At 46.2% G+C, this 25,040-nt stretch overlaps 2 protein-coding genes across 7 annotated transcripts in view; both read right to left on the reverse strand.

The window, feature by feature from the left end:
- The window catches only part of EFCAB10 (EF-hand calcium binding domain 10), a 5,843-nt gene extending 1,497 nt beyond the window's left edge, over positions 1-4,346 (reverse strand). The window contains exons 1-3 of the mRNA XM_055134830.1: positions 4,228-4,346; positions 1,774-1,938; positions 1,583-1,670 (exon numbers count right to left, since the gene is read on the reverse strand). Coding sequence (XP_054990805.1) covers positions 1,583-1,670; positions 1,774-1,938; positions 4,228-4,336 — 362 coding nt within the window. The 5' untranslated portion in view covers positions 4,337-4,346. The remainder of the gene's footprint in view (positions 1-1,582; positions 1,671-1,773; positions 1,939-4,227) is intronic.
- A 16,738-nt stretch (positions 4,347-21,084) lies between these two features.
- ATXN7L1 (ataxin 7 like 1) overlaps positions 21,085-25,040 on the reverse strand; it is a 273,063-nt gene continuing 269,107 nt past the window's right edge. For 2 of the 6 annotated variants that reach the window (XM_055121057.1, XM_055121061.1), the window contains exon 11: positions 21,085-24,631. In XM_055121057.1, coding sequence (XP_054977032.1) covers positions 24,590-24,631 — 42 coding nt within the window. In that variant the 3' untranslated portion in view covers positions 21,085-24,589. The remainder of the gene's footprint in view (positions 24,632-25,040) is intronic. The other 4 variants (XM_055121044.1, XM_004602116.2, XM_055121040.1 and 1 more) reach the window with 4 other exon arrangements.

Consider the following 25,040-nt stretch of genomic DNA (forward strand, 5'->3'; position numbering starts at 1 on the left):
GAGATGTCTGTCACCCCCAGCTTGGTGCATTGGGGCTACTCTAGGCTCAGTGCTCAAGATGTGCCCTTGGCATTACTCAGGGAACCATGCTGTGCCAGAGATCAAACAGGGACACAGGGGTCTTGCAGAAACAGCTGCACGCCAGCCCTTGAAGCCATCTTCTCCCTAGCCCTTCAATCTAAACACGCTGCGTCAGCTGGCAAGCAACCTGTAATGATGGTAAGCACTGACTTTGTGATAAGTTATTTTGAAGAACTATTTAGAAGGAAATTCTGATAACCCAACATAGATTTTCTATCTAGGATATTGGGTCAAAGCTCTTTTAGTTCTGAGAGTTTCTCCATTTCATTCTTGGGAATTTTAGGGATTCCCCTGGAACAAAGAATTATGCTGCCTTTGAAACTTGTCTCCAAAATTTTCCTGTTAATTTTTTTCACTGATCAAATTAAGATTTGGGTTTTTTTTTTTCCAGTGCCAGGAAATGAACCCAGCTCTCATGCATGCAAGGAATGTGCTTTACTTTTGAGCCACATTCCCAGCCCCTCCGGAACTTGGTCTCTTAACTCTCCCATCTGCTCCCCAGGCTTAGGGACTTCACTGTTAGTCCTACCCAACCTTCTAATCAGCTGAAAGTTTCAAGGAAACAAATTTTTCTTTTCTTTTTTCTTTTATTTTTTTGCAGGGTTAGGGTGGATGATTGGAGGGAGGGGTGTCAGACCCAGCGATACTCAGGGGTTACTTTTGGCTGTACACTGAGGAATTACTCCTGGGGGTGCTCAGGGGACCATATGGGTTGCTGGGGATCGAACCTGAGTTGGCTTCAAGCAAGCTGAATGCCCTACCTCTGTACTATCACTCCAGGCCCTGAAATATTTCTATTACAAGGTAAGACTCTGGGCTGGAGGGGATGGAGCAATAGCACAATGGGTAGGGTGTTTGCCTTGTACTCGGCTGACCCGGGGTTTGATTCCCAGCATCCCATATGGTCCCCTGAGCACCACCAGGAGTAATTCCTGAGTGCATGAGCCAGGAAAAACCCCTGTGCATCGCCGGGTGTGACCCCCCCAAAAAAAACAAAAACAAAAAAGACTCTGAGCTGGAGAGATTTTACAGGAATTATGGCATTATGTCTTGCTTACAACTGACTCTGGTTCAATTCCTAGCACTGTATATTGTCTCCTGAGCCCTGCTGAGTGTATTAATTTTATCTTAATATGCCACCTTATTTAAATATTAAGGCATTTATCTTTTTTTTCCTATTTTTTGGGGGGTCACACTCGGTGATGCACAGGGGTTACTCCTGGCTCTGCATTCAGGAATCACCCCTGGCGGTGCTCAGGGGACCATACGGGGTGCTGGGATTCGAACCAGGGTCGGCCGCGTGCAAGGCAAATGCCCTACCCGCTGTGCTATCACTTCAGCCCCAGGCATTTATAATCTTAAACTTAGACTTCTCTTTGCGGGGAGAGCAGATACCCAACAGTGCTCAGGAGACCATATTATGCTGGGCATGCAACCCATGGATCCTATGTGCAAACATGCACTACAGGCCTTTGAACCACCTCCCTGGACCTATCCTTACACTTCTGTCCTGAATGTTTCCAAAGTGATTCCACGTCCAGTGTCTTTCAAATCTTCATCTGCAGCACACAGACCCAGTGTATTTAGAGCTACAAAAGAGAAAGAAGGGAAATCACAAAGTGAGGGTATTTGCAACCAGAGACTGTTATGGAATATCTCAGCGCATTGTCACAGTCGAGAGGCAACACTGACCTTCTTTGTACTGCTTAAATGTTATCGAGCCCTTGTTGGACCTGTCCAGCATCTCAAACATAGACACGATGTTTGTGTGATCCATAAAGAATGGGAAAGACACTCCGGTAATTTTGGCAATCCTCAGCCTTTCCAGTAGAGTTACTAAGTATCTTCTTGGATTATCTGGAAAAGATAGTTTCAATTCCTGGCATGAAATTTAACTGTCACTAACGGACCCCAGTCGTTCAACAACTTAAATACCTGTGTTCAAAGTATATGTACTAAGGATACAGGTTTTGCCATAAGAAAGGCAAGACCTTGGTCAAATAATTAGATACTCAAATAAATACTCTTCTCTGGATGATTGGGTAAAAAGACCTGGTGTAGTTTTGAAGACTGCTCTGGTGATTCTAATTAGAAAAATCAAAGTAAATGGAAAGGAGTTGGTAGGTAAAAGAAGCAACCAGGGGCCTGAGCACTAGTACAGTGGGGAGGGCATTTGCCTGGCTATGGCCAACTTGGGACTTGGATTCAATCCCTGGCATCCCATATGGTCCCTTGAACACAGCCAGGAGTGAATCCTGAGTGCAGAGCCTGGGGTAAACCCTGAGCACTATTGGGAGTGGCCCTAGAACCAAAACAAAAAACAAAAGAAGCAATCCATTATAGATAATAAAATAAACTATGAATAATATAAAGTCTAGTCCTTCAAGTAGAAAAAATATGGAAGCAGTACTTTTGCTTAATAGAATTTCATCTAAGCAACTGAAGAATTAAAAAAAAAAATTAAAATCAAGGGGGATGTATTATGATTGTTCAGCATGTAGGGTGCTTTCCTGACTGACATGGAACTGGGTTTGATCCCGGACACCCTCCAGGAGGGATCCCTGAGCACTGCTCAGTATGGTTCCAAAACCAAAAATAAATACTCTTTGAAGGCAGGATAATTGTGTGTGTGTGTGTGTGTGTGTGTGTGTGTGTGTGTGTGTGTGTGATTGCTTCCTAGGGCATCTGGATGACTTCTCTTTCATTCAATTTCTATGAGATCGGTACTAGCATCCACCTCATTGCCCTAAATTCAGGTTCTTGTCCAGTCACAAACGCTGGAACAAGGGGCCAGGAGCCAGGCGGCACCCACTGCCAAAATCCCCCAAAGCTCCTGGGTCCTCCATGAGCATGAGACTCGTACTCACAGGGGTGTGTGTGTGTGTGTGTGTGTGTGTGTGTGTGTGTGTGTGTGGTGGAGGGGACGGGAGAGGAAGAGATGGTTCTGAGAGAACTTGTTTAATTAAAGACCACAGAGTTAAGTGGCTGCATCAGGACTCGGGTTGCCCGAGGCAGGGGGCCCCCGAGAGATAGTACACCGGTTTCGGAGTTTGTTTGCCTTGCACACACTGGTGACCCCACTGGTTCAATTCCCAGCATCCTGAGTGGTACCCCGAGCCAGCCAGGAGTAATTCCAGGGTGCAGAGCTAGGAGTAAACCCTGAGCATCGCCGGGAGCGTGCCCAAGCCCCAAATCCAAAAACAAAGAAGAAAGACGAATTGCCCAAAGCTGGAGTGTGTGTAGAGGTGAAAGGTTCCTGGAGGGTGGTGCCCAGGAGTGTGGGGGGCATGCAGGGGAAGGCGACAGTCTCCCCGATTATCCCTGGGGTAGGTCCAGACTCCCAGTGGACATCAGAAAACCCCAAAGTCCTCAACTTCATATTTGGGAAATATGTGTCCCTCTACTATATATATTTTTATTACTATATATATTTTGTTATATATATATATTCCTATATGGGGCTGGAGCAATAGTAGGGCATTTGCCTTGCACGTGGCCGACCTGCGTTGGATTCCTCCGACCGTCTTGGAGAGCCCGGCAAGCTACCGAGAGTATCCCGCCCACACGGCAGAGCCTGGCAAGCTACTGTGGCGTATTCAATATGCCAAAAAACAGTAACAAGTCTCACAATGGAGACGTTACTGGTGCCCGCTCGAGTAAATCGATGAACAACGGAACGACAGTGATACAGTGCTACATATATATAATAAAATTCAATTAATCAGGCAAGAGACCAACATTAGAACAAGAGGCTGCGGCAAAAGTGATGAGCATGTGGTCTTCTTCTTAAAACTTAGCTTTCTCAACGGTCATTTTTTTTTTTTTTTTGGTTTTTTGGGTCACACCCGGCGATGCACAGGAGTTACTCCTGGCTCTGCACTCAGGAATTACTCCTGGCGGTGCTCAGGGGACCATATGGGATGCTGGGATTAGAACCCGGGTCGGCCGCGTGCAAGGCAAACGCCCTACCCGCTGTGCTATCGCTCCAGCCCCTCAACGGTCATCTGTTAGGAGAGTGACCGGTCCCTGGACAGAAGAACCCGGAAAAGTGCAGAGGAGGAGGAAGTGATGGCAATTCTGGGACTTTCAGGGGACCCAGGTGCTCCCCAACACTTGAAAGTGAGAAATAGGCAAGAGATCCCTTACCCGGCTGGAAAAACAGAAGCATGCTGGTGAGATAGGTCAGCAACTCCGGGATATTATGCTCTTCCATATACTTTCTAGCTTGGAGCTCCCGACTGCCTTTTCCGTCCATGGCCGCTGCGTGGCCGCTCCGGGGCCCTGTTGCTAAGCAACCAGGAAGCTTCCCGCGCCCGGGCCCCGCCCCCTCGGCCGACGCGCCCACGTGACCCACCCCTGCGCCCCAGCTGATAGGGGGACAGCTGGTGGGTGTTGGGGGAGGCGGCCGCGGGGTGCTGCGCTGGGGCCCCCAGGTGGGCTTGTGGCTCGTTCCCTTCCAGGGCTGACGGTTGGCTCGAATTTTTCTTTTCCCGCGAGATCTGATGAGGAGACCTCCAGTGTTAAAAACACCAGGTGTTTTTAAAGTGTTAAAACCAGCATTAACAGAGGGAAGTTACGTAATTCGGGGGGGGGGGTCTGATGGAGAGGCCATAACGATTTCTTCGCTGAGAGCAGCCTGTTATGCTGCAGTGGACGGGCTGGGAGGTAACTCACGGCCTCTGCGGAGTGTAGTGCCATCACCATAGGTCTGAATGCAGAGCCCTGATATCTCTACTTAACAGCTGAACTGCCGCTGAACCCCGAGAACAAGACCAACAAAACCACCTGAGAGTAATTTCAGTCTGGTGGGACGCAGGTGGCTAGGCGCGCCCCTGCTTAGTTGTAGGGTGCCTGAGAAGTCAAACTGTAGCCTCTGCTTCTGGCCTGGAGGATCAGGCCCTGCAGTCGGTGCCTTTGAGGCTCCCGCAGACCATGAGCCTGGAGCAGGCCTTTAAGAAGAAGTGCAGGGGCTGGAGTGGTAGCACAGCGGGGAGGGCGTTTGCCTTGCACGCGGCCGACCCGGGTTCTATTCCCAGCATCCCATATGGTCCCCTGAGCATCGCCAGGAGTAATTCCTGAGTGCAAAAGCCAGGAGTAACCCCTGAGCATAGCTGGGTGTGACCCAAAAAGAAAAAAAAAAAAGAAGTGCATCAGGGGTCAGAGCGAAAGTACAGTGGGTAGGGGGTTGCCTTGCACGCTGCTGACCTGGGCTCAATTCCTGGCACCACATATGGTCCTTGGAATACTGTCAGGAGTGATCAGGAGTAAGCCTTGGTGGGGGGGGTGCAGGAAATGGGAAGGAGTTTTTCCAAGGAGAGAAAGAATTCTCTGAAATGGCTTTAAAAAAAAATGTGCTCAAGGAGCAGAGCAATGGTACAGCAGGCAGCTGACCCAGGGCATTCCAGATGGTTTCCTAAACCTGCAATGAGAGATTGCTGAGTGCAAAGCCAGGAGTAATTTCTGAGCACCGCTGGGTGTGGTTAAAAAAAAAAAGTTGTGCTCAAATCTGGTAAGTATGAGACAGAAATAGTGAGGGGATAGAGAGGGGACTGAGGAGGGGACAAGGGCTGTGGGAAGCAGAAGACTTCAAACAAAGGGGCCTGGTCAATGTGTCCTCTGCTGGCCCCAGGTCAGTGTGGCATGGGGAAAGCAAAGTGAAAACGTATAAACACCACCAGGTATGACCCTCAACACAAGCAAAAAGTAAGGAACAGGCGGAGTAATAGTACAGTGGGTAGGGCACTTGCCTTGCACCTGGCCGATTTTGGTTTGATTCCCAGTAAGTCCCTCCAGGAATTATCCCTGAGCAGAGAGCCAGGAGTAAGCCCTGAGCAGCACCAGATGTGGCCCCAAAATAAAATAAAACAGAAGGCAAGGAACATTCCAGAGTAGAGAGAATAAAGAGAGCTGAATGTCAATCCATTGGAAACAGTGATTTTTCCTCATGTTCAAGGCTTAAGACTTTGGATCTTTGCCTTGACAACTTCTGTTCACACTCCAGGAGTTACTCAGCTCCTGCATAACTAGCTCTGCCCTCAATACCCAAGGCCCAAAGGGCACTGAAGTCACAGTGATCAAAGTCACAGCATTAGTCTGGCTGGCTGACAACATATGGGACTTGCTGGCAGGCTCTCGAGCTGCTGAGGGTTAAATGTTCCTGCAAGCTGGGGTGCTCTTTCCCACCAGGACACGGCTTAGAATGCTCACACTCCCTCTCCCAGCTCTCACAGTGAACCTCCTTCAGGCAAGTCGGGCTGGAACCGCCAGCGCCCCAGAAATCTTGCAGCATCCAGATGCCACCTAGTGGATGCAGCCATCTCTCTCTTTTCTGTAAAAACATGTAGTAAGAAATTATTGGCAGTGTCCCTGGACACTCAGGAGTTTTGTGTTTTTGATTTTTTTTTTTGGTCACACCCAGCACTTCACAGGGGCTACTCTTGGATCATGCACTCAGGAATTACTCCTGGTGGTGCTCAGGGGACCATATGGGATGCTGGGAATCGAACCTGGGTCGGCTGCTTGCAAAGCAAACGCCTTACCCACTGTGCTATCGCTCCAGCCCCTCAGGAGTTTCTAAGTGGAATATTTCATAGTTTGGGATGGCATTCCTAAGTTTCTTATATTCCTTTACCCCGTATGCTGTCGTGTATCATGACATGCCCAGACGAGCTTGATTCACGTGGGCCTAAAATCCAAATCAAACTTGATTTTATGAGTCACTTGGGAAGAAGCCTGTGTGCTTGTGTTTCAGCCTATTAACAGTGATGGGAAAATAGGATCAACAGCATTGAGAAGAAAAGCGAGGAAGACGTATTATAAAGCAGGTCAAATGTTGATGCTTCTTTTGTTTCTTCCGAGGAGGCTCAAGCTGCAAGACCAGAATAGACTTGACAGAGCTTCTAATCTGATGAGCTCTGCTTTGTTTGGGTTTTGGTTTGGGAGCCACACACAGGGATGTTCAGGGCTTATTCCTGACTCTGCACTCAGAGATCATTCCTGGTGGACTCAGAGGACCCCATGAAGTCCCTGGGACTGAGTCCTGCTTGGCAGGTACAAAAGACAAGCACCTTTTTTTCGCTCTTCCATCTCTCTAGCCCTTCTGATGGGGTCTGTTTCAAAATACTCAATAGGATTTCCATACTGCAATATAAAGCTAAGCTCTGGGAATAAATCTGTGCTTGTGGGGGAGGCCCGAGTTAGATCCCTGGCACTGCCAGGAACAACAGACTCCCTGGCACACCACAGCAGAGGGTTCTGTCTCAGACACAGCAGTGCGTGTGAACAAGCTCCACAACTAGAGGTGTGTGACCGCCACTGTGACCACAACCAAGCATGTGTGTGACTACCAGCCATTGCAATGACAAGAGCAGGAAAAGGGAAGGAAAATGGGGAAATGGTGATTGGGGGCAGAGGGATGGTCCAAAGGGCAGAAGTGCATGCTTGGCATATAGGAACCCTGGCATCCTCTTCTCACGGTCTCTTCAGAACCTCCCGGAGGTACCCTGGCCAAGGTCACGTCACAAGTATCCCACAGGCACCATTGGGTAAAACAAAACAAAAATATACAGTATCTGGATCAGGGGTCAAGCTCCTTGTTGAGTAAATACCTGGTATGAATGAAGGCCTGGATTCCAGCCCTGCTACCAAGCAACAAACAGGACATTCTCTTAGTCTTATGTCACACAGGGTTAGCACAGAAACCTGTTTTAACTTTGCAACTGTGATTTAACAGGTACGCCGGGTTCTGTGAAATGCAACTCTGCAAAGTTCCATCTCGGTTTTTGTGACATGGCAACGTTCAGTTAGCTGAGGAAGTGCCAGATCTGCTCAGAGGCCACGCCCAGCCTTCCTTCTTTTGTTGTTGACCGACAAAGGCAGAAACTCTAAAATCTCATTGATTGTTTATTTTTTGCAGTCAACCCCAGAGGTGCTCAGGACTTACTCCTAGCTCTGCACTCAGGGATCATTTCTGATGTGCTCAGGGGACCAAATAGGATGCCGGGATTGAGCCCAGGTCAGCCATGTGCAAGACAAGTGCCCTATCTTCTATATTAAAATTCATCTAAATCCTTATACAAAACATGCCATTATGGGCCAGAGTGATAGTACAGTAGTTAGGGTACTTGTCTTGCATGTGGCTGACCTGGGTTCAATTCCTGGCATGTCCTATGGTTCCCCCAAGCACTCCCAAGAGTAATTGCTGAGTGCAGAGCCAGGAGTAACTCTGGAGCATCATGGGGCATGGTCCAAAATGCAACCAAACAACCAACCAACCAAGCAAAACCCCATGAAATTATCAGGACAACAGCCACAGCACGTAGAACAGTGGAAGGTTGGGATAAGGTATCGGGAACATGGTATTTCCTTCTATAGGAGGGAACTTCTTGGGGCCTGCCTGGCTGGACAGATCACATTAGAGACTATGGGTGTGTTGCTGCTCGGGCCCTTTAGTGCTAGCGGTCACCCAAGAAGCCTTAGCAGTGCCAGGGGTCACAAGGGCCACACCTGATGGTGCTCAGGAGCCACTAGGCTATATCTGGCATTACTTGGGAGGCCACGTGGCATTGAGGATCTAATTTGGTGACAGCACATGCAAAGCATGTTGAGCTATCTCCTCCATTCCTTTGGTGCCCTCCTGTGACAGTACTTTGTTAAGATTATTTAAAATTCCTCTAAAATAGTTTGACTCACTAATTGTAAAATAGTACAATGAGTGCCTATGGCCTTCCATCCCTCCAGTTACTCCCGATGATCAGAATTTACATCACCACAGAATGTTATCCCTGCAGTTAGGGAGGTCACTCTTGGTAGAAAACTATGAAAGAGGGGCTGGAGCAATAGCACAGCGGGTAGGGTGTTTGCCTTGCACGTGACCAACCTGGGTTCAATTCCCAGCATCCCATATGGTCCCCCGAGCACCCTCAGGAATGATTCCTGAGTGCAGAGCCAGGAGTAACCCCTGAGCATTGCCGGTGTGACCCAAAAAGCAAAAAAATAAAAATAAAAAAGAAAAAGAAAAAAGAAGAAAAAGAAAACTATAAAAGAATAGGGTCTGAGAGATAGTATAGCAAGGAAAGGTAGATGCCCTGCTCGTGGGTGACTCCTGTTCAATCCCTAGCACCATGTCTGGTCCTCTGAGCACCACCAGGAGTCACTCCTGAGCACAGACCCAGAATACTCTCTGAGCACTGCTAGGTGTGGTCTAACCCCAACCTACCCTCACCCCTGAAAAATAAAACCCCAAACTATTAAAAGTTTGAGCTTGAGTGAAAGCTTGAGTGAGAGGATAGGAGGAGGAGACACTTGCCTAGTATGCAGCCACATCCGCTTTGACCCTGGTTTGAATCCATAGTATCACATAAGGTCCCCTGAGCACTTCAGGGGTCTGTCCTGAGCACAGATCCAGGAATAGCAATAGCCCCTGTGCACCTCCAGGTGTGGCTCCAACTACCCATTATACCTATTAAAAAATTAAAGTATAGGGTAGGGTAGGACATTTGCCTTGCACACAGACAAGTTGGATTTGATCCCCAGCATCCCCCGAGCACTGCCAGGAGTAATTCCTGAGAGAGAGCCAGGAGTAACCCCTGAGTACCATTGGGTATGGCCCCCAAACACACACACATGCACACACATTGTATACATATGTATATACACAATGGTATAGACTTCATTTGGATTCTGTCAGTTTTCACACAAACTTGCTTTTTCAGTTGCTTCTGTATTTCAAAATCTCATATTTATAAACTAACCCTAAAGTTAGCTCACACGACACTGGCTAGTCTGAGCTTTAGTTAAGCTCCAAAGTATATCAACAACAGCATTCCATGAGCTTCTACACTAGTTGTATAAAGGCTGGATATCACCCAGTCTTCCAATTACACAACTTTTCCACTTACTTGCTGTGAGATTTTGACCAAATTACTCGACTCTCTAAACTCTTGTTTTCTTGTCTCTAACATAGGGGTCCTAATAGTCCTATACTAAGTACTTCCCCAGCTGGGGAGTTTCTTTCTCTTCTACTTTCCAATAAACTCTTCTGTTTCCAAAATAATAAATAAATAAATGAGATGGGGGCAATAATATCCTCTAACACATGGAGTTGTTGCAAGGACTCAATTCAAAATCATGTCAGCCAGAGGAGTTGGGAGAAAGTTCAATGTGCTGGAGCACATGGTTGGCATATGGGAGCTCTGGGTTGATCCCAGGCCTCCTGAGCACCAACAAGAGCAACTCCTCAACACTGAGTCATGAGTAGCCATAGCCCCCAAGCACTGCTAGGTTTGGACCCTTGAAAGTTAAAAAAAAAAAAGTGAAACACATAACGAAAGTTTGCTACTAAGAATCCCATCCTCTCTGTCATTTCCTTGATATCAGAGCAGGCAAGTTACAATTAGGAGACTATTCCTTTTTTTTTTTTTTTTTTTTTTTTTGCTTTTTGGGTCATACCCGGCACTGCACAGGGGCTACTCCTGGATCATGCACTCAGGAATTACTCCTAGTAGTGCTCAGGGGACCATATGGGATGCTGGGAATCGAACCTAGATCGGTTGCGTGCAAGGAAAATGCCCTACCCGCTGTGCTATCGCTCCAGACCCAGGAGACTATTCTTGGCACAGGTCAGAAGTCTTTGTCCTCTTGGTAGCTGGCAGGTAGAAGGGTGTGGTCTCTCACGGCTGGGGTGGCCACCAGATGGCACACAATCCTGACACTGAGAAGACATTTCCCAAAATACAGCTGTTGCCTTGATACCATTAACATCAGACTTCAGGTGCATTGTGGGAAACAGGGCTTCTGTGGGTTGTCCTGCAACCTCATCACCCTGGATATTGCATTCAAATGGAAGAATATAAGAGGTTCCAAATGAGACACTTGGAGCACAGCCCACAGAATGAAGATTGCTTATACAAGGAAGAAAGATAATTGCTCATCTGTATATATATATATATATATATATATATATATATATATTTAAAACAAAGGCATCCACTTTACTTCAATGCCTTTTTGAAGCAGGGATAAATTTTTAAAAAATTATAAAGTGAAAAAAATTGATTTGAATATGGGTCATTTCCAAATGAGAGCAAAGTTCTTTTTGTTGGTTCTTCTAATGGAATAAATTATTTTACATAGTTAAACATGAATTAATACAGTATTGCTGGAGTCAGGGAGATAATTCAATGGGTGGAAGAGCATGCTTTGAATATTGAGTTCTGGGTTCCATCCTTGTCACCACGTGGTCTCCCAAGCACTGCTGAGAGTGACCCCTGAATGCACTGTGAATACCCTCCAAGCACTCCCAGGTGTGGCCCACAAATATTAGTCACTGTATCACTGTCACTGTCATCACTGTCATCCCGTTGATCATTGATTTGCTTGAGCGGGTGCCAGTAACGTCTCCATTCATCCTAGTCCTGAGATTTTAGCAGCCTCTCTTTACTTGTTCTTCCCAGGGGTGCCGCATTGGAGGTTCTTTCAGGGTAAGGGGAATGAGACCCATCATTGTTACTGTATTTGGCATATTGAATACATCATGAAGAGCTTGTCATGCACTGCTGTGTGGGCAGGATGTTCTCAATACCTTGCCAGGTTCTTTGAGAGTGGAACTAGGCTATAAGAGGTCATGTGGCCATGAATGTGGCCGTGTGCTTCCGGGAGTGTTGTTATATAATCTCTGGATCTTGGCCTTTGATGAGATTACATGGCGCTGGGGGGCAGTTTGTGGGTGTGGCTGCCAAGTTACTGGAAAATGGGGGGTCTGGGTGGAGAAGGCCTAGTCTTGATCCGAGATCCAAGCAGGCTTGGAGATCTCAGCCCTGGATCCCACACACCTGGGTTCTTCTGCTGGTTCCTTCATGTGTGAGGCTCGTCCAAATGTGTGGAGAGGGGCCTTAAGCATGGCTATGGCTGGGTTCCAGAGGTCTTCGGCTGTGGAGGCTCTGTTCAGGGAGGGAAACTCAACCTGCCCCTCTCCGAGGGGTCCTGGTGAAGACAACCAGGCATGGGGGGGGCAAGAGACTCTGCATCACTCTCCTCCAGAACCTCCAGAACCCAGCCACCTGCTCAAGGCCCCGCTCCACATGTTTAGACGAGCTTCACGCATGAAGGAACCTACAGAGAACCTGGGTGTGCGGGAGACAGGGCTGAGATCTCCAAGCCTGCTTGGATCAAGACTGGGTCTCCTCCACCCAGATCCTTCATTTTCCAGTAGCTTGGCAGCCACACCCAGAAACTGCCCCCACACCCTCGTCCCAGTTGTGTAATCCTATCAATGGCCAAAATCCAGAGACTATAAACCTGATTTCCCATTGCTCATCAATTTGTTCAAGCGAGCACCAGTAACGTCTCTCATTGAGAGACTTATTGTTACTGTTTTTGGCATATCCAATACGCATGGGTAGCTTGCCAGGCTCTGCCGTGCAGGCTCGATACTCTTGGTAGCTTGCCGGGCTCTCCGAGAGGGGTGGAAGAATCGAACTCGGGTCGGCCGCGTGAAAGGCGAATGCCCAACCACTGTGCTATCGCTCCAGCCCAGATACTATAAAACAACACAAAAATTAAAATTAAAAAATATGTCTAGAATTTCTAGTCATATAAATATCTGTTAACATTGCCCAACATCCAGGTTTGCAGGAGCTGACCAGTTGACCTCATGGTCAGTCATAAACTTTCTTCACCTCCTATGTGCATTCAGAAAGGCCATTGCTGGCTTGAAATTGGCTGGCCAGGCAGATGAACAGACACCTCAGAAATTGGAAAGTCTTTCCTCTGCCACCCCCAAACTAGATATTTGACCCATACCAACTGATTTCTTCACTTTTTCTGTTCCTTTGGGGGAGGGGTAATTTGGGGCCACACCTGACTATGCGTGGGATTCTAGCAATCACACCTGGGTCAGCTTCATGCAAGGTAAATGCCTTACTCCCTATGTTGTCTCTTTGGTCTTTCCTGCATTTTTTGATTCAACAAACATTTATTGTATGCCAACTTTAGGAACCAAAGAGTCTTGAATAACACAAATATTTGAAGGAATGTTTTAAAATTCCAAATCTAATAAAACATTAAATGTAGATGTTTATTTAATGGGGAATAAAATCTCTCAAATGTCAGTATTACCCATACGGTAATCTACATCAAGCTTTACTGGCATGAAATCTGTGCTGGGAAATGCCCCCTTGAAGGAGGATTACTTCTAAAGATTGCAGGCTGGAGAGAGATTTACAGGATTTAGGTGCTTGCCTTGAACACAGCCAACCCTCGTTCAGTTCCAGGCACTATATATGATTCCCTAGCATTATCAGGAGTGACACTTGAGCACCACTGGGTGTGATCCAACTCCCTCTTCCTCAAATAGATTTTAAAAATAAAGTCATTCTATGCCAGGGCCTGGAGATGTAGTTTGTGATAGAGTGCAATCTTCACATATATGAGGCCCTGGGTTCCATCCACAAATTTTAATTTGTTACAATTTGGATATGCTGCTTTGATTTTTTTAAATTTAGGGATGTATAATATCAGATCACCTAAATAATCATAAAATGTATAGCAGCCACTAGGGGATCTCATCTCTGGGTTAATAAGAATATGTAGCCAGGGGGCTGGAGAGATAGCACAGTGGGTAGGGCGTTTGCCTTGCACGCAGCCGACCCGGGTTCAAATCCCAGCATCCCATATGGTCCCCTGAGCATGGCCAGGGGTAATTCCTGAGTGCAGAGCCAGGAGTAATCTCTGTGCATCGCCAGGTGTGACCCAAAAAGCAAAAAAAAAAAAAGAATATGTAACCCATGTTTACATATATATATATATAAAACCATGTATGGCTCAGAGCTTAGCAGCTTAAAATAAAGACCAACCATGAGACCAGACAGAGGAAAAACCAAGAGACCAAATATAAGGGCCAGAGATAGTATAGGGGTTAAGGCCCTTGTCTTGCATGTAGTCCACCTGGCTCCCCTTCCTGGCACTGCGAATGGTCCCTTGAGCCTCACTGGGAGGGATCTCTGAGAGTAGAACCAGAAGTAATCCCTGAGCACTGCTAGGTATTTCTTACAAACCAAACAAGCCAGAACGATAGATAGTACAGTGGGTAGGGCATTTGCCTTGCACACGGCTGACCCAGGTTTGATCCCTGGCATCCTGTATGATCCCCTGAACACCAGCAGGAGTAATTCCTTAGTGCAGAGCCAGGAGTAACCCGTGAGCATTGAGGTGTGTGACTGAAAAGCACCCTCACAAAAAAAAGGTGAATCAATATAGTTGATAACAGGATGTAGTTGTAAAATCCACTTTTCTGGAGCTGATATAAACTGGAATGGCCAGGATGGCACTATTTCATCTCTCTCTCTCTCACACACACACACACACTCACTCTCTCTCTCTCTCTCTCTCTCTCTCTCTCTCTCTCTCACACACACACACACACACACACACAGAGGAGCCACTGGAAAATCTGAGGGAGGCAATAGTGGCTCTGAGGAGTCCAACAGCCTCCATTTTCTCTCCCTCTCTCTTTTGCAGGAGTGTGGGGAAAGACTCCCAAACAGAACTAGGGCACCATGCAATGACAGGGATTGAATTCAGGGTCTCCTGTTGCAGACACACATCCTTTGACCTCTCTCCCTGACCCAAAAGGACTTTTTACTTATTTGGCAATGCCAAGAATTGAACCCAGGGCCTCCCCTATGCGGGGTGAGTGCTCTACCTCTGAGCCACATCCTTGGCCCTCTCTTTCCCATTTTCACACCATGACTGGGTCCCTTCTGTGGTACATTTTCCCGATGGGGGATTTGGGAGAAAATGGACCTTATGCATTGGTATTTTCTTCAAACTACTGTTAAGCTTTGTGTATGTGTGTGTGTGTGTGTGTGTGTGTGTGTGTGTGTGTGTGTGTGTACTAAGACAACTATGTTCCAAAGCTATACTCTATCAGTCTATCTTTGTGGCTGTGCATAAACATATTTTTTGTGATTCTCAGGGGTTACTCCTGGCTCTGCACTCCTGCTGGTGCTTGGGGAACCATATGGGATGCTGAGGATTGAACTTAGGTTGGCCACATGCAAGGCAAGTGCCCCACTCACCGTACTATCTCTTCAACCTCTATGTAAACTTTTTATTTATTGTAAAGTGCCCAGTGGAGTGAATGAATCTTAAGGACACAGCCCGATGAAAGTTTCGCCCATGAGTGCATTCACTGAAGACACTCAGTCAAGACAGAGAACACTGCCAGCTCCAGAGTCCTTATAGCACCCCATCAAAGTTATGGCTATTCTATATCCATCTGTGTGTATTCAAGGCATTAATTCACCAAGATTATTTTTAATGCCAGCTCGCTAATTAAAATGTTAAGCATTACAGGGTCTGAGATGTGGCTCATCGGTAGAGTACTTGCCTTGCATGTGGGAGGCCCTGGGTTCAATCCCCCATGCAGCAAAAAGAAAGTTCAACACTGCAGGGCTCAGTGAGGACATGGCAGGAACATTCTCCAAGTGCTGGGAGGTGAAGACCCCGGAGGGAGGCACCCCTCTGTTCTGACCTGCAGAGCGAGCCAGCCTTTTCTCCACATTGCGCCTCTCATCCACATAAGTGTTCTAAGTTTGTTGAGTTGGGCAGAAGCAGAAGGCTCCTAGAAATGGTCACAAAGGGCCCAGGGATGGCTCAGCCTGGCCTGGTTTCTCCCTAGTCTCTTCCCTTCCTCTGGGCCCTGCCCTCACCTAGCATTCCTGGTCTCTCAGAGTCTGCTCCTCACGTTCAGAGTCTGAATTATTTGGGAGAGACTTTGAAGGGGATGAAGAGAGTTATGTGAAGAGTGACTAGGAAATCAGTTATGGAAGAGATGAAGGTGGAGAGAAAATGAGTCTTTTTTGGGGTGGGTGGGGGAAATACCCTGTGATGCTCAGGGGTTACTTCTGGCTCTTCAACTCAGGAATTACTCCTGGCAGTGCTTGGGGAACCATATGAAATGCTGGGGATCAAGCCTGAATTGTCCGCTTGCAAGGCAACCCTCCTACCTGCTGTACTATCTCTTCAGCCTTCTACCTCGCCCCCCAACCCCCGAATCAAAGTCTTAAATCACAGTAACACGGTGCTGAGATTTTAGAGCCATTTTGAACTACTTGCTTGGATTTCAGAGAAAACAGGTATGTTTGGGAGGAGGATGTTTGTTTTGATTAAAAAAATTTTAGTGTCATTTAAGGGTAAAAGGGGAATCTCAGAAAAGTTCCTAAATTTTAAAATTGGAGAGTCTCTTTCCAGTGTCAATGACCAGAGATCAGATTCAGTCATTGTCACAAAGAAAGCAGAATGCTAATGGCTCTGGGTGTATGTGTGTGTGTATGTGTGTGTGTGTGTATGTGTGTGTGTGTGTGTGTGTGTGTGTGTGTGCCAGGGACTGAGCCCAGGTTCTCACACATGTAAGGCAAGTTCTCTATTTCTGAGCCACTGAATGGCTCAGAAGTAGAGTTTTATTGTTATTTTTATTGTTATTGCTGTGACTCAGTTTGGAGGCCACACCAGGCAGTGCTCAGGGCTTTTCCTGTGAGCTGACTCCCGCCCCATCAACCTGTGGCAATTCAAACAGCGTTATGGGGCTGATTAGGGATTTGAGGCATTCAGCTGTTTTTTTCTTTTCCTTTTTCATCTTCTTCGTTTACTTTTCTGGCTGAATGGTTTATGAATAGAATAGAAATGAATAGGAAATAAATGTATTAAAATGCATGCTTGGGAACTGTGCTCTGAAACATGGGTAGATAAAACCTGGTGCTCTGGAATAGCCCCAGCCAGATCAGAGAGCAAGAAACAATCCATTAGACAAGCAGTTAGAGCCTAACGGGAAACATTAAAAATATTGAAAGGTCGTAAAGTAAATCCCAGAAATCAGAGTAAACTAACTAGGAGACACAGAGAATTTTAAACCACCTTATGGGAAGAGCCCCAAGGGCTTGAAGAAAAGTTCTACAGGTGGAGTTAACTCTACAGAATAACTAGGGTATTGGAGCAAAAGGCCAGAGCAATAGTACAGCAGGTAGGGTGCTAACATTGCACATGTCCGAGCAGGGTTCGACTCACAGCATCACATATGGTCCTCTGAGCCCATCAGGAGTGATCCCTGGGCACAGAGGCAGGAGTAAGCCCTGGGTACAATTGGGTGTGACCCCAAACCCAAAAATCGAAAAGAAAAGAATATTGGATCAAATGCACTGCCAAAACACAGACTGGGCAGCCCCCTGGCTGATTGCCCCCAGTTCTTTTCTGTTTCCTCACCTGCAGGGGGGGTCTTTAAGACTATTCTCAGTTGTTACATTAATTCTCAAGCCTATAATTATTTTCTTGGAGCAGGATTTTTTTCCCACACCCAGAGATGCTCAGGAGTTACTCCTGGCTCTGCACTCAGGTAATGCTCCCGGCAGTGCTCATGTGGGGGGACTTTGTGGCACCAGGATCAAACCCAGGTTGGCTGTGTGCAAGGAAAGCTTCCTATTGGTCTGTTAAACATGATGTGTGCCTGTGTGTGCACGCGCGCGTGCGGGAATAAACCCAGGTTCTCACATATGTAAGGTAAGTTCTTCACTACTGTGCCTCTGAACCATAGTGTTATTGTTTTTTTGGTTTGGGGGCCACACCGAGCAGTGCTCAGAGCTTACTCCTGGCTCTGGCTCTATGCTCAGGGATCACTCCTGGATGGTGCTCAAGGGCCCATATGTACTGCCAGGGCTTGAACCAGAATTGGCTATGGCTCAGAAAGCTATGTCTTGTTCTATCTCTCTGGCCCAGAATGACTAGGTTTTTTTTTTTTTTCTATATGGGTCACACCTGGCAATGCACAGGGGTTACTCCTGGCTCTGCACTTAGAAATCACCCCTGTCAGTGCTCAGAGGACCATATGGGATGCTGGGAATCGAACCCGGGTCGGCCACGTGCAAGGCAAACGCCCTACCCGCTGTACTATTGCTCCAGCCTCAGAGAATGACTAGTTTTGAAGGATTCCTGCTTCTCTGAGTTCTGGGTCTGAAGACACAGAGCAGAGAGGGTCCTTTCAAAATGGATTTCGGAGTCATGAAGGCCAGTGTGGTGCTGGTCACGGGTAGAGCACTCCGTACTAGTGGCCCAATGCTATGCCTGGTACTAGCAGGCCACACTGGCATTGTATGAACATGGCTAATCCAGTTTGTGCAAAAATTTACTGGCAAGTGCTTACTACGCACCATGCTCCAAATAATGCCTGCTGTTTTTTTTTTTTCTGCACAACAATGAAAATGTACACGTGAAGCCGGAGGGAAAACGACAAGAAGTTTCCCGGTTTGCTTAAGTGCTTTGGCTCCAAGGTGCCTGTTGGTGCTCTTGGCACACTCATACCATTGCAGATAGTCCTATATGGAAAGTCACTTCCATGCCAAATAGGACTTTTCCTTTTCCTTCCTCTTTTCTTTTCTTTATGTCTCTGTCTCTCTCTGGTTTTAGGGTCACACCTAGTGGTGCTCAGGGTTTACTTCTGACTCTGTGCTCAAGCATCATTCCTGAAGATGCTTGGGGGACTATATGTGGTGCTGGGGTCTTGTTTGCAAGGCAAATGCCTTCACCCCTTAACTATCTCTCCAACCCAGGACTTCCCCCTTGTATTTTATTTATGTTTTGGGCCACACTCAGCAGTGCTCAAGGCTTACTCCTGGCCCTGCACTCAGAGATCACTCCTGGAGGGATTCAGGGGACCATAGGAAGGGGGTGCTAGGGATTGAATTTGGGTTGGCTACAAGAAAGGCAAGTCCTCTACTCACTGTACTATCTCTTCAAACCTCCCCCCCTCTTCTGTACCTTTTCTTGATCACTAATTTCCAACGTGCTTTTTTTTTCTTTTTGGGTCATACCCGGCAATGCACAGGGGTTACTCCTGGCTCATGCACTCAGGAATTACTCCTGGTGGTGCTTAGGGGACCATAGAGGATGCTGGGAATTGTACTCAGGTTGGCTGCGTGCAAGACAAACACCCTATCCACTGTGCTATTGCTCTAGCTCCTCCAACGTGCTTTCAACACAGTGTGGCAATCCTGCTGTGTTAGCAGTTGGTTTTCTTCACTCTTCCTGAACTTCCAAGTGCTTCCACACAGCACACATCATCAGTTTACCTCATGGTCACTGAGGCAGTGGAAGCCAGCACATTGGAATTCTCTCCTCTTTCCAAGATCCAAGAAGTCAATTGCTTCTCGATGCCCCTGGAGGTTGTGACCTCTTTTATTCAGGCCAAACCCTCCTCGTCACATGTACTGAAGCTCGCCTCCATCTTGCCTTCTCAAGTTCATCCTTCAGTTTGCCAAATTACCTCCTTTTCCTGTCTTTTCAACTTTGCCATCCCTTAGGATCCCAGTCCTGCCAGCGTAAGAATCATAATCCAGTCTGTGCTCCTTTGAAAAATAGAAGAAACAAAAAGAAACCAAACCCCCAACACTCCCTTATGCCATCTCACCACAGGATTTGTCTACACAACTGAGATTCCTTTACACAATCCAGGCTGGCCCACGGCACTCCATCAAGGCTGCTTTGCTAAGACTAACAGCAATAACTCCCCTGAAGATAAGTATGCCAGAAAGATGGTTGCATCCAGCCTTGCATCCTAGGTTCCATACTGGTCCTATAAAAAAAGGGGGTGGGGGAGACTCCAAATGAATCTTGGAAGAGAGTAGCACACTGCAGAGATATCTCTGGACCTCTCACCAGGCTTGTTTCACCAGGGTGTCTCAGAAGGGAGCAGGTGCTGTTCCTCTGCCGTAGATTACGATTCCCAGGCAATGCTCCCCACTCAGGCCTACTGAGCGCTTCAAAACCAGAGCTTGGTATACATCCTGTCGCTCTCATGCTCTCTTGCCATAGCGGCTTAGCTATTTCGCTATAAACAGTGCAGCAAACATGTGAGCTTCTGGTGAACTTCTGAATTTCACTAAACACTCCTGCCTGTTGCATCTAAGCCGCCTTTCTCTCTGGTTTCCCACACAGGAAGACACGGCATCTCCCAACACAACTGCTTTAGCAGAAACTGGAGGCAGGACGCTCTTGACACACACATTCCAATTCCTAAGCAAGTCTTGTCATTTTCATAGGTTAAGTATGCCTTGGGCCCATTCACTTCTCTTTATATCCACTGTCCTGACTCTCAATGTCTCACCTGGTCTCCTGAAATGGTTTCCCATAAATTCTGTGCAGAGCAACTCAGGTGATTGTGCAATCGACGGTGCATGCTGTGTCCTACTGAAAGCCAGTTAACAGGATTCCCACTGAATTAAATACAACACCTACACTCTAAGGTCCCCTGTGACCTTGCTCTATCTTCTGTCCCTCTGATCCCCCAATATTTCCACAACAAGCCTTCCTAGGGGCTAAAAATTTCCTAAGCTCTTCCTACTGTGGACTGTCTCTGCCTTACTCTGCTGGAGTGCTCTCAAGTCACTTAGCAGCATTCTCCTTATCCCATTATTTTTTTCTTGGAGGGGAGGGACTCCCCAGGGAAGCTGGGGGCTAGTCAGAGGTGCAATGGCAGGGATCAAATCCAGGGGCACTGTGCATGTCAGACACAGGCTCCAGCCCTTTGAGCTCTCCCTCAGCCCTGACCTACCATATTACACATATTTCCTTTCAGAGCTTCCTTCTCAACATACCCTTTGCCACAATCTGTAATTACACATCTGTTCCTGTGATTATTTACATGTATAATTATTATATATATGTATCTATGTATATATGTATGCGCATGCATGTGTGTGTGTGTGTGTGTGTGTGTGTGTGTGTGTGTACTGGTCACACCTGGCAATCCGCAGGGCTTACTCCTGGCTCTGCATTTAGAAATGACTCTTGGTGGTACTCAGGGAACCATATGGGATGCCAGGGATTGAACCCTGGGCTGGCTGCATGCAAGGCAAACACCTTACCTGCTGTACGATCGCTCCAGCCTCAACTTCATAAATATTTGTTGAATGAAGTCATCCTTCTTTTCCACACCTCAAACACGTTCCAGAGGAAGGTGCATCTGCAGAGATGCTCTCCCCCAAGAAAATACCTCTAATCTCTATGTTATGAAAACCCGAAGACTTGGTTATACAAACATATAAATTATTTTATTTACAAAGCCATGTTACAAAAAAAAAAGAAAAATAAAACAAAACAAAAATACAATCGCTTGCTGGAGAATGTCTCCAGGCCTGGTGATGAACCACGACAGTATCAACAGATACATGTTTGTTCTTTTCTTTTTAAAACTGTAAGCCATAGAATTTACTATTTACACCTACTTTAGACATTTATTCTGCTTACAATATCACAGGCATGGAATGAATTCTGAGAGTGCTAATACATAAAGGTGCGGGGCAAAGGAGGAAAATACTTAGTGTTACAAAATATGGATCATAGAAAAAAAACACCCCACTTCGCAAGTGTGGCATTTGTTTAGAATGTTTGGACATGCTTTCTTCAAAATTCTGGAAAAGGTTCTAAAATTTTTAGTAGGAAAGGACAAATGAGCAGGTGCAAATTCTTGTCTGTGCAACAACAGTTATTTAATATACCCATGATGACCAGCTACGGAAAACCCACAGAGTTTTGTTAAAGTGCCATGGGCCGACAGCATAACAAAATATAAGGTGTAAATAGAAAATTTTCTTTTTTCCTTTTTCAAAACAAGAGTTCACTGAGAATCAGCAATAATAGAATATGCTGTATAAACTATTTTCTACAAAGGTTGATCAGCATTATTTACAATTGGTACATTGATACAAAAGAAGGCATACAAGTTATCCAAGTCGCTTTTTTTATCTTTTTCTTTTTTTTTCTTTTTTATGGCTGACAGGTCTATGCTTTGCGTTATGCTTAACAACCAGAGCTTTCGCGCCACTATGGCTGGAGACCAGTCATGAGATCTTCAGGCAAAGAGGGGTGTGTGCAGTCAAGGGGCAGGAGAGAGGGCTGAGTGGGGCGGGCGAAACAGAAGTACCCAAAGAATAATACCCTAATAACGCTTTATAGGTTGGTCCAGTTGCACGCCATTAAAACAAACCCAAAGAAGACCTTTTATTTGCATTCCATTTTTCAAGCTGTGAGTTTTTAATACACCGTTAGAAAGTAGACCTGTGGTTGCCTGTGAAGGAAGGAACACCGTGGGTTTTCCCTTTTTGCCCAGTTTTCCAGAAACGTCTTCACCTTGGTCAGAGCCAGTCTTTCACAAAGTAAGCAGCATTCAGTGGGGACCCTCTTTATCCCAGCTTGCAATTCAAGGCGTAGAGAGTTAAACGTTTAAACCTATTGAATTGCTCCTTTTAGTCCCTGTCGAGACATTATTTCTCAGAAGCAGCCACTTAATCTCTCAACCTTTGTTTCCCTCTTCGAGTATAAGAGTTTATAAATCAGAGGGTTATTTTGTTGTTGAGATTTTTTTGTTTGTTTGCTTTTACTCCTGCAAGTTTTACAACTCAAAATAAATTATTAAAAAAAAAAGACTTCTAAAACCAAACAAGACAAAAATTGTGCAAAAATAACAAAGATATGTACATACTTTTCAGTTGGAAGAAATGTACAATAAAAACATAATTCAAAGAACATTTTAAAAATATAAACATTGCTTCAAACTTTCCTAAGTTTCATATTGTTTCTGAAACTATTCTGGCCAGTTAGCTCTGTAATATAGTAAAACATAAATTATTACAAAATTAACACTATAAAATTTATTTTAAGAATATCTTCTAAACTTTTTTCAAAGGGTCTAACCTTAGTTATAATTTCTTAAACATTTATTAAGTCTTAAAATCTGCCTTAACCTTTTTTTTTTAAAGAAAAGTAACAATCTTCCCTTCAATTTGCAGTCTCTTGCTTCCCAAGATGTAAATAAACCAGCATATAAGTGCACTTTTAACACTGTAGAAATAAAAATGAAATCATCTTAACTAATGTCCTGGTACCTATTATCAACTTCTGATTTTTAAAAAAATCTTCATTTTATATTAAAAATTTTAGTAATCTTATAAGAAACACTGTCAGTGCAATTCCATTGATGCAAATCACTCCATTTGCCTCCCGTCTTTGCAAAACCAATCATGAGGGGAAACAAAACAGTAGTTTGATCTTTGGGTTGGAGGGACGGATGGGGGAATAACGGGGAAACTCTGCGGGCAAGGATGAGGATTTGTGCCCAGCTGTAAAACTGGCATCCACCTCTGATAAAGGGATGAAGCAAACTCTCCAGATCTCCCTGCCACGGTATCCTATGCAGAATGACATGATGAACAGTCCTGAACCTCTGCTTGATACTGATTTCCTTTCTCCACCAGGATTTCTTCTCAGAGCTTACAGTATTGCTGTTTCTCTCAAAACTCCAGTGTGAGCAGGAGAGCCGAGGGGCTTCAGCTTCTCTCTTCAAAAGGACTCTTTTCTGCTAAATCGTCCTTACTATTTCTGGTGGTATCTGGGGTGGGGGTGTCTGTGGTGTGTGTGTGTGTGTGTGCGTGTTGGGGGAGGTTCCTCTGACCTATGGGTGTGCAGTAATGTTAGTACTCATTATACCCAGGGATTTGACACTTTCTCTTGGAGACCCTTCCTTTCTCCTTCCCTGGTTCTCTCCCTTCTCACCCGCCCTCCTGGGCAACTAACTTAGCTTTGGTCCCTTGCACATTGTGCCTTGGAAGAGACTGTCCAGCATAGAATCCTCATGAGCAGATGACCAGAGGGCCCCCAGGTTCTACCCTTTTTTGGAGGGACATCTTGTCCCTATCCCCCTACCCCCTGTCCCCTTCTCTGCTTCCTCCCACCTCGTCATCTTGTCTCAGCCCCTGTCCCTGACTCTATCCTTTGGGAGACAGAGGGCCGGAGAGAAGTACGGGGCACCTCACATCAGGAAATGGCACTGTTCTCAAGTCTGCACGGGGCAGTTTGCTCAGTCTGAGTGCTGGGGCCCAGGGGAGCGACAGGCCTGCAGAAACAGCCCACCCACTCTCTGCTCTGGCCTCCCTCCACGAGCCTCCTCCCCAGCCACGCGCCCTCCCTCTTTCCTGCCCACACGTGTTGTCCAGCTCCTTCTGATGGTCAGTGGGGTGCAGGCGGGAGCAGGTGGGAGGCATGGGTGGGAAGTCTGCCCGTCCGAGGGCTGATGTCCCAGACGCCGGCCTGGAACGGACATTCTGCCACTTCTGCTCTTGTGGCTGAAGAGAATGACAGAGCTGCAGCAGCATCACACAGAAGCTAGAGGAGTGACCCCAAACTTGGAAGAATGCTTACACATGGCAAATAAAGGCGACAGGAACAAAAACACTGGCATCGTTTTCTGTAAATCTCCAACTCACATTCTTTTGCCTTTTTCTTGAAAACTAAGAATTGGTCAAATCAAACAAAAAAAAAAAAAAGAAAGAAAAAGAAGGAAAAAGACCAGAGCCATAGACAGGGCACCAGAAATAGCCTCTCCCCTGTTGCCCACACCCTCCCCGCTCCTCTGCCGGCCACGGGCACCAGGAATCAGTTTGGAAGTGGCTCTGGAGTCTGATTACTATGGTAGAGTCCTTATCCTGCCCGTTCTGTTTGTAGTCTTCTAGGAAAGAAGAGAAAAAAGAAAAGCTTGTTTCAAATCCATCCCTGGGGAATTATGCGCAAGGATTCGGGAGACTTTTCTCCTCTCTTCGGACATACACCATTTTTTTTTTTTAAATCACATTTGACTTTGTCGCATGTTTTACAAGGGGAAGGTTCAGTGGCAACCTTGCATTGAACAATCTATCAGAGTCACTTTTGTAATAGCTTAATTGATGATCAACCATTTTTTTTAGCAATATTTTTAAAGTAAGCTATTGCTTTCTTAGACACAATGTTTGTGCAAACTTAATAGCCCATAGTGTGAACCTAACTTTCATATGCACGGGGAAACCCAACCATGGGTGATAGCACGAAGACGTGAACTGACTTGCCCCGGGGCACACCGTGAGGAACCGGAGGTCAGGTAA

Source organism: Sorex araneus, chromosome 1 (genome assembly GCF_027595985.1).
Source record: "Sorex araneus isolate mSorAra2 chromosome 1, mSorAra2.pri, whole genome shotgun sequence".
In the NCBI taxonomy this organism is placed as follows: domain Eukaryota; kingdom Metazoa; phylum Chordata; class Mammalia; order Eulipotyphla; family Soricidae; genus Sorex; species Sorex araneus.